The 16,883-nt window shown below is 34.4% G+C and overlaps 1 protein-coding gene across 1 annotated transcript in view; it reads right to left on the bottom strand.

The window, feature by feature from the left end:
* Positions 1-2,032: 2,032 nt before the first annotated feature.
* Positions 2,033-16,883, bottom strand: part of RNF217 (ring finger protein 217) — a 133,626-nt gene continuing 118,775 nt past the window's right edge. Inside the window, exons 5-6 of the mRNA XM_027848639.1 lie at positions 5,684-5,755; positions 2,033-4,032 (exon numbers count right to left, since the gene is read on the bottom strand). Of these exons, the coding sequence (XP_027704440.1) occupies positions 3,959-4,032; positions 5,684-5,755 (146 nt within the window). The 3' untranslated portion in view covers positions 2,033-3,958. The remainder of the gene's footprint in view (positions 4,033-5,683; positions 5,756-16,883) is intronic.

Here is a 16,883-nt window from a genome sequence, read left to right as displayed (position 1 = left end):
TTAAATACGGTATTATCCATGTCTTTTTAACCATTAAAAATATAAATACAAATATAACAAGCAGCAATAAAATCAAGAATTAAAAACATTCTATGTAATATACAAGTAGTTTTATCAGTTTGATAGAAGTACTCTAATTTAGCTCTCAACACATTCAGAGAAGGCGAGAAAAGAATACTGGTTTCCTTTGCATAATATATCAGAAATATTTTTTTCATTATTTCATCAGTAAGAGGTGTGTATCTGTGTTATGGAGGTCAAGGAGAAAGGAAAGTAGGGAGTAACCAGAAGGAACAGAGAGATAGAAGATTGGCGGAAAGAAAGTCAAGGATGTTACAAAGTGAAGGATTTAGGAGAGCAATAAGGCCACCCATTCAAGAAGGAAGGGCGGGGAGAAGCAGGTAGATATAGTTTCATGGGCACCTCTGAATCTTGATACCTCAGCAAGAAAAATACAATCAGATAGAAGGTTGTAACCCTTGATATCATGGATTGTATCCTCTCTGTCCAAGTGTCAGGATACAATACTTCCTATCAGGAAATCTAAGCCACAGGAAATAAATGATGCCCATGCCAGGACATCAAAATACACAGATTTTCCCTTCTTAACTTTCATCACAAGGAAGCTTGGTGGGCTTTGGGGTAAAATAAATGTCACATCATCACTTGATGTACTGGAAAGAAAATCAACATATCCTAAGGCCTTCCAATTACGGAGTATTCCATACCCCATTTTGATACTTCTTGAATTAGTGTGGGTTTTCATGGCAATAACAATATCATTAACCTGCTAACATTTTAAAAGACCCTTAATTACAGCAAGAATGAATGACACAGTGGGGCAGTAAATGTGAAAATGGTAGTATGTTGGAAAAATGTGAAAAATATTTTCAAATAGCTCTAGAGAGTAATTTTTATTTCTAAATTTTCATTATTTAAGTAGATTACTTTAAAGCAATAAGGCGATCTGACAACTGTACTTCTCTTGTCAAACTACTGGCACCAAATCATATATTTTGTTTTGAGTGGAAAAGATGAAAATTATCTTCTAGCTCCTTATTTTGGCAAGGTATCCAATCTGAATAAATGAGTAGATGAAACGAAGATGTGAAATGAACACCCTGTCCTTAAAACAAAAACATAATCATAACCTTCTAGACTAAGTCTTTTCAATTTCTTTGGAGGACAATGATAGAAAAGCACATGCTATGCAGAACTTACAATGATTATTTAATTTTTTTTGCAAATGCAAAATATTAAATAAAGATATGAAATAAAATGCCACAACTAAATACAAGGTAGAAGCCAAATTACTTTCCTCTACTTGATTACACTAAAAAAACTACAAAAGATATTTTGTAAACATGCTACTAAAATTTTTCTAACAGTGGATTTTTTGAAAAATTAAAATTCACACGCAAGTTACAAATAGGGTTTTACCCTCAATGATGGCACTAAAATAAAAATTATTTTCATTCTATTCTCTTTTCTTAAGATCTTCATTATACTACCACCAGAACTTCAGAAATTATTACTTCAAGATATTGAAGGAAAAGGGTAGGTATACTAACGATTTGCTGTGACAAATGTATAAGTTACATTTTAAAAAAATCAATAAAACAGAATAATGGAAAACCTGTGCAACCAAATGCAGAAACAATTCAAAGTACTAAAAGCCTTTACTGACTTCATATCAGACACACCAACTCTATCATCCAGAAGTTGGAAAGTTTTCTAAATAATATAAAAATACCCCCCCTCCCAAAAGATAAGTTATTTAAAGGAAGGAATACAAATCCCTGAGTAAGCCATAGACAACAGATATAATGGACCTAAGAAAATAGATTATCTAGGACCAGACATATACTATTCAACTAGTCAATATATATGTGCATACAATTTATATGCAACCATAAAAAGATTTTACATAAACATATATATGTATAACATACATATGCACATTCACATATGCACACATACAAGATTGAGGGCAAATGCTTATATACATAAATTATAAAAACAAAGGCCCAAGTCAGGAAAATACGCATTGCAAAGATACAACAAGTTTAAGACATATAAATACATGGGTTTTATCTGGAAACCCTTTCAAACTTGGTACTATTTGAAACAATAGTACTACTTTTCTTGTATGAAGTTATTCTTTCAAAAGATGTCTTTCTAGAACCATTAAGGGATAGCATATCTTTACCATGAAATGAAAGATTACTCCAGGAGCTCTATTACGCCTGTACAATGCATTAAATGAGAAAGAATGAAAGCAAACTATCTCAAGACTAACACTAGTAAACTCCTCTACCACACATGTCAGTTCAACCAAAAATAACACTTTTCCCAACAAAGAGCAGTTATGTGTATCGATTTCAAGTGTTTCAAAAAAAATGAATGCTGATCAATGAAATATTATATCCAGGGTATACAGCTATGTTTTAAAGTTGTGGAGGCAGTTATGAAGAATTTGAGCCTCTTGGGCTCCATTTTGTTCACTCTGCTGGTGAACTTTCATGATTAAAACAAGGGTTGGCAAATAGTAATCTATTTGTCTCCTTATTCTTGAAGAAACTGGGGATCTGAAAAACTTCCAGAAACATTTTCCTTCATTTATTTTCTCCATTTTCTTCTCTAGCAGCGATTTAGGGTTTTGTTTGTTTGTTTAAAAAGTACATAACCATGATCATAGGAACCTTGTTTTTAGTGAACCCCTTCCATAATATCACTAACAGTAACAAAACTTGAACAGCAGGCATGAGACTTACATCTGAAAACAAAGCTTGTTTCTGCGAAAAGTCCAAGATAAAAAAAAATTAAGGGAAAGGAAATAATACAGAGTTTTTTATGACATTTGCAAATTCTTTATGACCACAATTTAAAAATTTTCTGATTCTATAAAGGATGTTAAACAGTTTTCATTTCAAATAAAATCTGTTCTTTGGATTGACTAATGAAATTCTCATGCATTTTTATGGAAGGAAATTCATATTGTTCTCTGCACAATAAAGGATGCACCAGTAGGAAAATAAGGAGCATTTTTCCCAGGACTCAGCTTCTGAGACCATTTTATCAATTCTATGGTCCACAAAATTTGATACTCTACTAAATAGCACTGTTTTTTTTTTAACAGTATTTCTTGGATATCTTCCACATTGACGTTTGTATATCCTGAGCCAGCAGAGGACCTAAGCCCAATTTGAAACAGCCCTATGAAAATATGGAAGAATAATATAGTATCATGTGACTAGACAACTACGAAGTTATTGGGGCCAACTCTAATACATGTTTACTTACACACCTACACAAGGATTTTACTATGCCACATGCTTCTTCTCATTGATTTGTTTTCATTAGTTCCCTTTTAGGCACTGAGATTTTTGGCAACTGCAACTCCTGCCAAATGGCTGAATTACACTGCTTGGTCCATAGGTAGAAATAAGTGGACATGATGAGCCTCTGTCTTCTGAAATTTGACTTTGCTTAATGGTAGACAAAGGATGTGAGCTATTCAGAGCACATCCCAAAAGATGAGCAAGAGGTTCAGTGTTCAGGACACAAAGACAATTTAAACTACCTTCAACTGTTTCTCATAAAAATCCTAAACAGATAAACTCCATGTTGTTAACAAAAATGCTTTCTTAATAGGACAACAGGAAGGATTTTAGTTTAAATACAGAAGTCTATGAAAGTAACCTGGAGAGCATCCTTAATTTTTTTTTTAAAGCAGCAATCAGAAAGGGGACAAGGGGTAGGCTACCCTTTTTGAAGTGCACCATAGCAAGGAGGCATTCTGGCCTGCAGCAGTGAACCAAGAGGAGAGGAGATGGCAAGAAGTCCCTCTCAGTTTTTAGGATGGCGCCTTGTATATGGATGCCCATGTTCTTCGTTGCACCATTTTGTATAGCCCTTGGCAGGGCTCAGATCAGTGCAGATGAAAAAAGTTTGCTTTTTACCAGGGCATACCTGTCCGTGATCTTTTTCTTTGCTTTTTACAAAGGCAATAGATGGGAAATACAAATAAACCTGGAAAAAAAATCATGTAATATGTGTTAGATAAAGATACACTTAATACCATGAAGTTTATATTTTTCTGTGATTTATGAACTATACATAAGCTATCATCCTTTAGATGTTATTCAAAAATTATTCAACAAAGTCATTGAGAATTGCTCCTAATTTGTGAAAGGATCAAATATTCAACCACAAGTTGTTAAAGCCTATGCCCATTTTCCAAGGATGTGACTTGAGGGAAGGTGGAATGCCATTTCATGTCCCATACCATTCATTTTCTTAGACCATATGGACAGCTGACTTTATACCAGGCATCTTCCTTTGAATAATTCTGCTATGATGATTTCTTACTTTAGCCAAATGAAAATATTTTACTGTTTAAATATATAATAAGGTAAGACTACAAGAGCTTATTCCAAATTTCCATGGCCAAATATTTCAATGAATTTTTTTTTCTTCAAATAAATCCACAATAATACCGATAGATTTCATGTATTACTTCCTCACTGTGACTATTATCATGTTAAATACTATTTTTATATAGGTCACTTTCAGCTGAAATAAATGTCTACAGAAGACTATAATCTTATTTCTTTGATGCCAGTCAAAAAATAAATTTCTCAAACTGTTAAGCCCATAGTTATAAAAAAGAGAAAATTTGATAGTGAATTATTTATTAAATGAAATCTACTGCCAACACTAAAGTCTTACTTTGATGCTGCATAATGATGTGGATATGGCCCTAGTTCTCCAAGACTATTTCAGGGGAAGCAAGCACTGACAGGGCTTATCGTGGCTTTAAATAAAAGTCCAGTAACAGTCTCAATCTCTTATCTTGGGACTTGCCTAGCCAGGTACAGAAATGCCCATCTCCATAAGGCTTGCCAGAAGATCATGATATATTTTGAACACAGCAACTCATGAAGACTACTTACTAAGGCATGACAGGGTCAGAACATGCAATTTATAATGAAATTGCAGGGTTTTTTTTTTTTGAAGTACTAAAGCATGCTATCCCCACAATTTAAAAAACAAACAAACAAATTCAAACCTATAATTTCATTGGTGTAGGCAGCTCCCAATAAGAAACTTCTACTAATACAGATGGGCAACTTCTCTGCAATTTGTAGTTTCAGAGAGTTGTCTGGAGTTATTGAGAGGTTAAGTGACTTGACCAGGGTCATAAAGTCAAGGCTTGAACTCAGAACTTTCTGCCCTTTGAGACAAGCTTTCTATCCACTATGCTACACTTCTTCTAAGTCTGAACTTAATAATTATAATTAACAAGAGCTTACATTTATATGGTGTTTTAAAATTATACAGAGCACTTTCCTCAAAAGAACGTCATTTGGTTAACATAGGTAAGTTCATCTGAATATAATATATGGGGAAACAGAGGTCGGGAGAGATAAAGTGCCTTTTGCTCAAGGACACAAAACTTGTATCAGAGCTGGTACTCTATGGCTACTGCTCTTAATAATCATGAGATGACTATTTTTCCAAGGAATTAATTTTTCTACTACTCTAACAAAGTCAGTTCTTTTAAATGGTTAACAGAAAGGCATAAGTGATTCCTGTTGGTCTACTTGTTCTCATGTTTTCACCATTCTGAAAGAGTTCCCTTCTCAGAAACATAAAACTGAGGAAAGAAAATTAGCCTTACCTATTACAACGGCTATGGCCCCAAGTGCCAGTCCCAAAACTAGGATCAGAGGTGCAATGATTAATTTTCCAGCTGAAAAAAAAGTCATAAAAAATTACTGTATATTTATACAGTTCCTTTCAAAGTATCTTTCAACTTTCATATCTTCAGCATTAAATATAACAGATGTGCAGATGAAAATATCTAAAGCTTTTTTTAAAAGCTTTGTAAAAAAATAATCAGGTTGTCACTTCCATTTAGCAAAAGTTAAAGTGCTTCTTTTAGTCCAACAACTTCACAGCACACACATTCACAAAACTTTGTAAACATGATTCTGTTGTAGGTAAAACACCAAAAACAGAACAAAATTTGTAAAAACTTACTTTGTTTTAAGATCAGTGTGTTCTTGTGTTTAACTTTTATAGTTATATCAACTCAACTTTATTTTTAAGCTGGCAAAAGATTAAAAGCAGATTTAGATTCACATTCTCCCTTAGAGGCCTCATACCAACAGACCATAGCAGAAGAGACAGGAAATTTGAAATGAGTAGTGAAAGAACACTAGCATAGAGAATACAGATTTATAGCTGAAAGGAACCTCAGACATCATAGGATCATAGATTTAGACTCAAAAGAGGCCTTAATGGTCAGATAGAGCAATGCCTTCATTTTACAGACAAGGACACTGAAGCCCAGGTAGGTTGTGGCTTGCCTGAGAAGTAGATGTGGCCCAGTGCCTCAAACTCCAAATTCAGCATGCTATATTGTATTATGTGATTGAATGAATAGAAGAATGAATATTCCCTACAACCTCATGATTAGCTCCAGTATAAGACTTTCGCCTATCAATAGTTGGATGATCCAGAGATGTTTATAAATACTTGTATTTATCTTCTCATCTGCTCTTTTCTTAAAATTTTATTTATTTATGTTTAGTTTTCAACATTCACTTTTATAAGATTGAGTTCTAATTTTTTTCCCTCGCTCCGTGACATGCAATCTGATATAGATTATACATGTATAATCATATTAAACACATTTCCACATTAGTCATGTTATGAAAGAAGAATCAGAACAAAAGGGAAAAACCCCAGGAAAGAAAAAAAACAAAAAAGAGAAAATAGTATGCTTCTATGTGCATTCAGACTCCATAGTTCTTTTAGATCATTGCATTGCTGAGAAGAGCTTAGTCTATCAAAGTTGATCATTGCACAATGTTGCTGTTACTGTGTATAATGTTCTCCTGGTTCTGCTCACTAACTCAGCATCAGTTCAAGTAAGTCTTTCCAGGTTTTTCTGAAATCCACCTGCTCATCCTTTATTATAAGAGAGTAGTATTCCATTGCATTCACATGCCACAATTTGTTCAGCCATGTTCCAATTGATGGGTATCCCCTCACTTTCCAATTCTTTGCCACCACAAAAAGAGCTGCTATAAATATTTTTGTACATGTGGGTCCTTTTCCCTTTTTGATCTCTTTGGGATACAGATCTAGTAGTGATATTGCTAGATCAAAGGGTATGCACAGTTTTATAGCCCTTTAGGCACAATTGTTCTCTAGAATGGTTGGATCAGTTCACAACTCCACCAACAATGTGTTAGTGTTCCAATTTTCCCACATTTTCTCCAACACTTATCACTTTCCTGTTTTGTCATGACTATAGATAACTTTAATTTCTTCATCCAAAAATTGCCTGGTCACATCCTTTGACCATTTATCATTTGGAGAATGACTTGTATTCTTATAAATTCCCCAGTTCTCTATTTATTTTAGAAATGAGGCCTTTATCAGAAACACTGGCTGCAAAAATTGTTTCTCAGCTTTCTGCTTACCTACTAACCTTGGTTGCATTGGCTTTGTGCACAAACTTTTAAATTTAATATAATCAAAATTATCCATTTTGCATTTTGTAATGTTATCTATCTCGTTTGCTCATAAATTCTTCCATTCTCCATGGATCTGACAGGTAAACTATTTCTTGCTCTACTAATTTGCTTATGGTATCACCCTTTATGTCTAAATTGCGTACCCACTTTATCTTGGAATATGGTATAAGATATTGGTCTATGCCTAGTTTCTGCCATACTATTTTCCAATTTTTCCCAGCAGTTTTTGTCAAACAATGAGCTCTTATCACAGAAGCTAAAGTCTTTGGGTTTATCAAAAACAGTAGATTACTATAGTCATTGACTACTGTGTCTTGTATACCTAATCTATTTCATTGATCCACCACTCTATTTCTTAGCCAGTACCAAATAGTTTTGATGATCGCTGCTTTATAATACAGCTTCATTTCTTGCATTTCTTTTCATTAATTCCCTTGATATTTTGGACTTCCCATTCTTCCAGATGAACTTTGTTATTATTTTTTCCAGCTCCATAAAATAATTTTTTGGTAGTTTGATTGGTATAGCATTGAATAAGTACATTAATTTAAGTAGAATTGTCATTTTTACTATATTAGCTTGGCCTACCCATGTGCAATTAATATTTCCCTAATTATTTAGATCTGACTTTAATTGTGTGAAAAGTGTTTTGTAATTGTGTTCATATAGTTCCTGGGTTTGTCTTGACAGGTAGATTCCCAAATATTCTATATTGTCTACAGTTATTTTAAATGGAATTTCTCCTATCTCTTGCCACTGGGCCTTGTTAGTAATATATAGAAATACCAATGATTTATGTGGGTTTATTTTATATCCTACAACTTTGCTAAGGTTGTTAATTATTTCAAGTAGTTTTTTGGTTGATTCTCTAGGATTCTCTAAGTATACCATCATATCATCTACAAAGAGTGATAGCTTTGTTTCTTCATTGCCTATTCTAATTCCTTCAATTTCTTTTTCTTCTCTTGTTGCTAAAGCTAACATTTCTAGTACAATATTGAATAACAGTGGTGATAATGGACATCCTTGTTTCAACCCTGATCTTATTGGAAATGCTTCTAGCTTATCCCTATTACATATAATGCTTGCTGATAGGTTTGGATAGATGCTACATCACTTTAAGGAAAACTCCATTTATTCCTATGCTCTGTAGTGTTTTTCATAGGAATGGGTGTTGTATTTTGTCAAAAGTTTTTTTCTGCACCTATTCAAATAATCATATGATTTCTGTTATTGATATGCTCTACTACACTGATAGTTTTTCTAATATTGAACCAGCCCTCCATTCCTAGTATAAATCCCACCTGGTCATAGTGTATTATCCTCATGATAAGTTGCTATAATCTCTTTGATAATATTTTGTTTAAAATTTTTACATCTGTATTCATTAGGGAAATTGGTCTATAATTTTCTTTCTCTGTTTTGGCTCTTCCTGGTTTAGGTATCAGCACTATATTTGTGTCATAAAAATAATTTGGTAGGACTCCTTCTTCACCTATTTTTCCAAATAGTTTTGAATTAATTGTTCTTTAAATATTTGGTAGAATTCACTTGTAAATACATCTGTCCCTGGAGATATTTTTCTTAGGGAGTTCATTGATGGCTTGTTCAATTTCTCTTTCTGAAATGAGGTTATTTAAGTATTTTATTTCTCTTCTGTTAATCTGGGAAATATATATTTTTATAAATATTCATCCACTTCACTTAGATTGTCAGATTTACTGGCATACAGTTGGGCAAAATAACTCTTAATTTTTATATTAATTTCCTCTTCATTGGTGGTGAATTTACCCTTTTCATTTTTGATACTGGTAATTTGGTTTTCTTTCTTTTTTTTAAATCAAATTAACCAAAGGTTTATATATTTTATTGGTTTCTCATCTGCTCCTTTTTTTTGGTGGGGCAATCAGGGTTAAGTGACTTGCCCAGGGTCACACAGCTAGTAAGTATCAAGTGTCTAAGGCTGGATTTGAATTCAGGTCCTCCTGACTCCAAGGCTAGAGCTCTATCCACTGTGCCACCTAGTTGCCTCATTTCTCATCTGCTCTTGCTGCTAAATTTTTTCTCCTCTCCTTTGCAGTATGAATTCATTTTAAGTTGATGGCCTCTCTCAAGTAAAGCCAATAAGCATTAAGCACCTACTATATACCAGACACTGTGCTAAGGCAAGAGGAATACTAGATTTCTTAGGAAACCTTCCATCAGGGAAGTCATCTTTCCTTCTCTAGATTTCTTATAACATTTTTCTTGGACCTCCCATTGTACTTATGTCACTCCTCAGTGTATCACAGTAATTTGTGCACTTGTCCTCTTTATGCTATAAGGTCACCAAGAACAAGACCTATGTTGTTTCGCACCATGTATCCTCAGCACCATGGACAGAGCAAGCACATAAATGTTTGATAGAGGAAGTTAAATACTGGCTGCTGAATATTCAGAGAAAAAGTCTAGACAGCTCAGAAAAGAGCCTATAGATTATATGATGACAATATTCAAAGCATGTCTTCCCCTTAAACTTCATCTGAAATAGGAAAAAAACATGGCATTGTGGATAAATGGACTTGAAGTCAGAAGATCTGGGTTTGGGTCCTGTCTCAGACATTTACTCTATATGCCCCTGGACAAGTCACTTGTTAATCTCTTTTAGTCTCATTTTCCTCATCTGTAATATTATATATAATATTAATAATAATAGCATCTATACTACAGGGTTTTTTGAGAATCAAATGAAAATACGTATAAATGCTTTGAAATGTTAAAGGCCCAAATAAATAATATCTATTATTATCATATTAACGTTTTGTTTCCTGGATCAAAGAAAAAATGAATCACACAATCATAAATTATGTAAATAGTTGTCCTAATGAAATAGGCATGAAATTATGAACTGATAATAATCACTGAAAAAAATTTTAAATTTTAAATATGTGCACAAGGATTAACCCTGTGAAATACTCAATAGGAAGAAATGTTTGACTATCAGATTTTCTGATGTAACACTATAATTTTTGTACTTTTAAGTTTGGGTATGGGGAATAAACAATAGTGAACTGCTATTTGTATTGAAATTCTACCCTATGGATAAGACTTGGGAAAACTTTGCCCAGCTTGCTTTGGAGAATTCATTTCTCCACAGTGTGATCATGTTTGTTTTGACTAATTAAAATGGGACAGATGTTAAGTTTTGCACTTGGATTTAAAAAATCAATTTTGCAATCAAAATATAGAGGAGACATGGTTAAACAGTGATTTTTCTCCAAAAAAAAAATCCAGAGATCTGAGTTCACTGCAAGCTTAATATGCATCAGCAAAGTTATATGGCAGCCCAAAAAGCTAATGTAAACATAGGCTATATTAAAAGAAAAACAGTGTCTAGAACTAGGGAGATAATTATTTTGCTGTACTTTATCCTGTTAGGTCACACTGGGAGCACTATGCCTGGTTCTGGTTTATTCAATTTAAGAGAAGAGCCACAGAAGGATAACTAAAATGACGAAGGACTTTGAGTCCATGCCATAATGAGGATCAATTGGAGAAGGTGGGAATATTTAACCTCAGGCAGAGAAGGGAAGACATACTAAGTATTTTCAAATACTTAAAAGGCTGTCAATACTTAAAGGGCTGTCAGTGGATGAGGGACTGAACTTATTCCACTTGGCCCCAGAAAGCAGAACTAGTAGCAATGGTTAGAGACTATAAAAGTAAATTTAGCGGGGGGGGGGAGACTTTCTAAAAATTAGAGATATCCAGAAATATAATGGTCTTCCTCAGGAGGCAGCAGGTTTCCCTCAAGGAGGTCTTCAAGATAAGGCTGAATAACCGTTTGTCAGGTTTATTATAATGGGGACAATTTTGGGAATGTGGATTGGACTAGATTGGACTAGCCACTGATTCTGTGAGATTTTAAAAAGAATAGCTTTTTAAAAGCTGCAATTATGAAATTTCAATGCAAGGTGGTTTGGGGGTCTAGAATGGAGGCCTTGTGATGTTTGCAGGTACTTATTTACAAATGATTATTTAACAGTGTTTATGACAAGTTCCATTCATGTATAAACATATCTCACATACCCCTAATGAGGGGAACACTACTGATTTTGAAAGGATGTGCATAAAAAACAAACTCCAAGAAAAGCCAGTAATTATTTCATCATTATCTAATAACCTTTATCAAAACACTCTGAATATGTATCAGTGACCCTTTATATACCATTTTAGTAATATTGGTGGAACAGATGTGATTATATCTACTATACCAGCAGTAACATATCATAATTGAAAGAGGACACTGAATAAGGAAATAAAATTAACAAATAAAGCTTCCATAGGAAGTGACACTTGGTATTTTTCTGGAAGTTAGAAGAATAATTCATATCTTTATTCTTCTCAAAATATTCTTGGAATTCAGATGATCAGAACTGGTGAAAACAATTTTATGTCTTATTCCAAAGAAGGCCACTCCATCAACAGTGCCTAATACAAGGTTATTACAAATACAGGGTATCCCAAAAGTCTTAGTCCTGGGTTTAAGTTTTAATAGCTTAAATGTTTTAATAGCTTAAAATTGAACTAAAACTTTTGTGACACCAAAAGTCAATTATTGAATCAACCTTTTAAGCTATTAAAGCTTAAAACAGCATTAGAACTTTTGAGACACCCGGTATAATCAATCACTTAGTCAATCTCCATTGCCAACTTGAAAATGAAATCTACTCCAGGGTATATTGAACAACATATTTTAAAAGGCACATCTATTCCATATATACATGTGGGTCACATGTAGTGTTTTTTCTCTTTACAAAGTCTTGTTACTGGCAATCAGCAAAGGACTATGAAATACAGCTATTAAATAATACTTTTTCAACAGGTAAATTAGAACTTATATCACATAGTATTACCAAATGTTAATGTTAGAAGGAACCTCAGATACAATTTAGTCCAATCATGATTAAGGATTCCATCTACAGTATTTCAGTTTAATTCAATCATTTAATAAGTGTTTACTATATGACAAGGCTCTGTGTATGAAGCATGTATGGAAGCAGGCACTGTGTATACAGAGGCAAAACAAAAAAGCCCTTCCCCTCAAAGAGCTCACGTTGGACTCATGGGATCTGACATGTACATAAATTAAAAAGGGTAATTTGAGGAGAGAAAGAACATTAACAATAGTGGGATCAGGAAGGGCTTTACATGGGAGGTAGCACTCAAAGGAAGTTAAGGATTCAGTGGTGGAAAAAAAAATTAACAAGAAACATTCCAGGCATTGATTGATGACAGATAGGATATCAAGTTCAGGAAATACCTAATAATAAAGGTTGGCTGGAATATAGAGCATAGGGAAGAGGAGAAGATAATAAGAAATTAAACGAGAAAGGTAGGCTGGAGCCAGGCTGTGGAGGGTTTTAAAGGACACACTGAGAAGTTTATAAATGATTCTAGAAGAAACAGCTAGGAAAAGAAATGATGCGAACCTTGGCGGAAGGGACTCCTTTATCAAAAAATATGTAATACAAGAGAAGAAAGATGGGCACAGTCTGAAATGCTCTAGGTTTTGGAGAGCAGATTTGAAAGGTTCAGGGAAAGGACAGCCAGTATTCCTTGGACTAAAATTTTACAGTTAAGTTAGCTCAGGAGGGTTGGTAAGCTCTCAAGAATGAAATTCTGAGGACATAAAGATAAATAATTTTATGAGGAGAAAAAGAGATATCTAAGAGACCAATGTGAATGGACAGGGAAATCTTCCACCAACTTAAAATTTTAAAAGGATGTCACAGAATCTCAGAGTTGGAAGGGAGATCAGTGGTCTTCTAGTCCAACAAATATTTGAACAAGAATAGCCTTTACAACATATCTGATGAGTGGTCATCCAGTCTTTGTTTGAAGACCTCCAGTGAGTGGGAAACTTATGAACTTCCCAGGTAGTTTGAGCAGCTCTAATTATTAAGAAGTTTTTCTTTACCAACCTAAATTTACCTCATTTTGACTTTTAGCTATTGTTTCTAGTTTTGCTCTCAGGGGCCGAACAAAAGCAGTTCAATCTCTCTTCCTTGTGATAACCTTTCAGAGATTTGCATACAGCATCATGACCTCCCCACATCTTCACTTCTCCAGGATAAATATTCATGTATTCTTCCTATGTCATGAAAGCTTTCTCCACGTTGGCACGTTCAGGATGTTATACAGGTTAAAAATCTCCTTTCTAAAATGTGACACCAAAACTTGGCACAATACTCCAAATGTTTACCCATGACAGAGTGCATTCTTTCCAATGTTATGCTTGTGCCAAAATGAATTTTTATATACAGCTATTACTGGTCACTGACAGAAACAAAAATATAAGGAAATATAAGATGCTCTCTGCAAATCATTGCAAAACTTGTGTTGCTTGTCGGTTTACAGTCAGACTAGAAAGCTTTAGAACTAACTTGCTAAGAATAATATATAGTTAAAAAATAAGCTGTTCATATTGGGAATTCAGTTTCATATAAAATCCTTTTCTGTTCTCATTTGTACATGGAAGTTATATTTACTTGTATTTGTTAAATTCAGAATATAACATTAAAAAATTCTCTTTGCATTCCATATTTTCTAGAAGCAATCCTTCATCCTTTGTTGTTTGGTTGGCAGCCCTTGTGGCCAACTCCTGTGGCAAGTTGCTGTAGCAACTGCGTATTTGCCACACCTGTTCTGTTCTGAGGGCTTAGTCATGGGGATCTTCATAGCAAGGCTTCATCTATTTATAGCTGGCTTCCTGTCGTGTTATATGACATTGAATTAGCTACTTCTGACTGGCAACTGGCAGATTCTTTCTAAAGCCTTTGTGCAAAAAAGAAGCTGTCCACAGCTGCGAACTTTAAGCTTAATTCAAATGTGAATTATTTCTCACCTCTTCCTGCTTCTCTTTTCTTTCCACCAAGAGACTTCACATTGATTCCCATCTTGACTCTTTATTGGTCACAGCATTCTCTAATCACCAGGGCACATCAAGTGAAGTTTTACCTATTTATGCCAAACTTTACAGTGGTTTTACTACCTTTTCTTCCCATGTGACAATGGACTAGCTGCTTCTGACTAGCATTTAGGAGGTTCCATTCCAAAGCTCTAGGGGGAAATGAAGTGCTTGAGGACCTATATACTTATTCCAATGATACTGTTATTGCACAAAGAACACTTTTGAAATTGTTCTCAGAGCCTGCAGCACATTCTTCAGAATAGCTTTTATCCTTTGAGGGTTGATTTGATTTTGGGGAACAATTCTTTGAGGTCAAGTCACTAATCACACAATTTGAGAACATGAAAAGAACAGAGACTGGTTGAAGGAACTGAAGATATTTAGCCAGGAGATGAGAAGCCTCAAGGAAGACATGATAGCTGTACATGATAGCTGTCTTTTAAGTATTTGAAGGGCTGCCATGTGTAGAAGAGATTAGATTTGTTCTGTTTGGTCAGAAGGCAGAACCAGGAATGATGAGTTGAAGTTGCAAATAGGGAAATTTAGGTCTGATGTCAGGAAAAATTTACTAACAATTAGAGCTGTCTGCAAGTGGCATGGGCTGCCTGAAGAAGCAGTGAATTCCTCTTCCTTGAAGGTCTTTAAGCAAAAGCTAGATGATCACTTATTGGGTATGTTACAGTGGGGATTTCTTTGTTGTTTGTATTGATTTATTTTTTAAATTATTTTTTATTTATTTCATTAAATATTTCTCAATTACATATAAAAACTTTAACAATCATTTTTTAAAATTTTGAATTCTAAATTCTCTCCCTCCCTTCTGCACCTCTTTCCTCCTTGAGAAGGCAAGCAATTTGCGGGCAAGTCACTTAGCCCCGATTGCCTCATCCAAGAGAAAAAAAAGTATGCTTCAATACGCATTTAGAGTTCATCAATTCTCTTTCTGGAGATAGACAGCATTTTTCACTATGGGTCCTTTGGAATTGTCTTGGATGATTATCTGGATTACAGTAGCTAAGTCTTTCACAGCTGATCATCATACAATAATTGCTGCCGGTGTGTTCTCTTGGTTCTTCTAACTTCACTTTGCATCAATTTATATGTTTTCCCAGGTTTCTCTGAAACCGTCCTGCTCATTATTTCTTATAGCAAATAGTATTCCATCACAATCATATACCACAACTTGTTCAGCCATTCCCCAATTGATGGACATTCCCTTGATTTCCAATTCTTTGCCACCACAAAGAGCTGCTATAAATATTTTTGTACAAATAAGTCCTTTTCTCTTTTCTTTACTCTTTTTAGGATACAGATCTAGAAGTGGTACTGATGGATCAAAGGGCATGGCACAGTTTTATAGCCCTTTGGGCAGACTTCCAAATCTTGAGTGGCTATCATAGTGTCTGGCACATAGTAGACACTTAAAAATACTTATTGATGAAAATACCAGTTTCACTGTTTTATAATTACACCTCACAGTCTCTTTTCCTACTGCAGTGCTGAATCACAGATATCCAATAAATGAGAAAAGAAACTTTACTGGGTACCAATTTGCCCTAATCCCAAGATTGGCTCTTCAGATCACATTTTTTGTATTACCTTTTTATCCAACAATTTTTTTTTTATTTCAGTTCAACAAGCAGCTTCTACTTCGGATAAGGCACCTACTATTCCTTATTGGAAACAAAACTGCTTTGAAAGACGAGGTGTAATAAAACCAGGAAAAAGGAGAGTATCAATTAGGGAAGAAATGTCTAGTCATCAATATACAGTAACTGTTACTCTTCTGTAAGTTCACGGCCAGTTTTCTTTCTGCTGCACCATCTCACTGCCCTGGCTTTGGTTATTTGAAAGGAGAGGAGCTGATAAAATCAGAAAAAGCTTCAAGGAGAATAGACACTTTTGGCAGAGGGAAAGACTATGAACAAGGCAGAGAGATAAAACTCATATCAGCAGCAACTACTTACCTAACACTTTAAGGTTTACTACTTTTTTTTTTTTATCATAACAACCCTGTTTTTGAGGCATAGTAAGTAGATCGGCCCAACAGCCATGAAGGATACATTTTTATAGTGGCAAAACATTAACATGTGGTCAGACTATAGAGGTGCTTCAAAGTCAGGCAAAGAATTTTGAATTGATTTGATATACAATAGCAAGTCACCACAAATTCTGGAGCAGAGAAGTGATATGATGAAAGCAGAATTTCAGCAAGATTAATCTAACAACAGGAAGTAGTATAGATTCAAGGAGAAATGTACCTGAAATGAGGCAAGATTCTTTAGGAATTAGTGAGTTCTCAGTCTCTGGAGGTTTTAGAGTACAGATTGGATAATTACTTGTTTAAAAATGTTGTAGAGGGCATTCATTCTTCAGAGAAG

This window comes from Vombatus ursinus, unplaced genomic scaffold (genome assembly GCF_900497805.2).
Source record: "Vombatus ursinus unplaced genomic scaffold, bare-nosed wombat genome assembly UNPS02006779.1, whole genome shotgun sequence".
NCBI lineage: Eukaryota > Metazoa > Chordata > Mammalia > Diprotodontia > Vombatidae > Vombatus > Vombatus ursinus.
The sequence above is the reverse complement of the archived record's forward strand: the minus strand, read 5'-3'. Positions and strand labels throughout refer to the sequence as shown.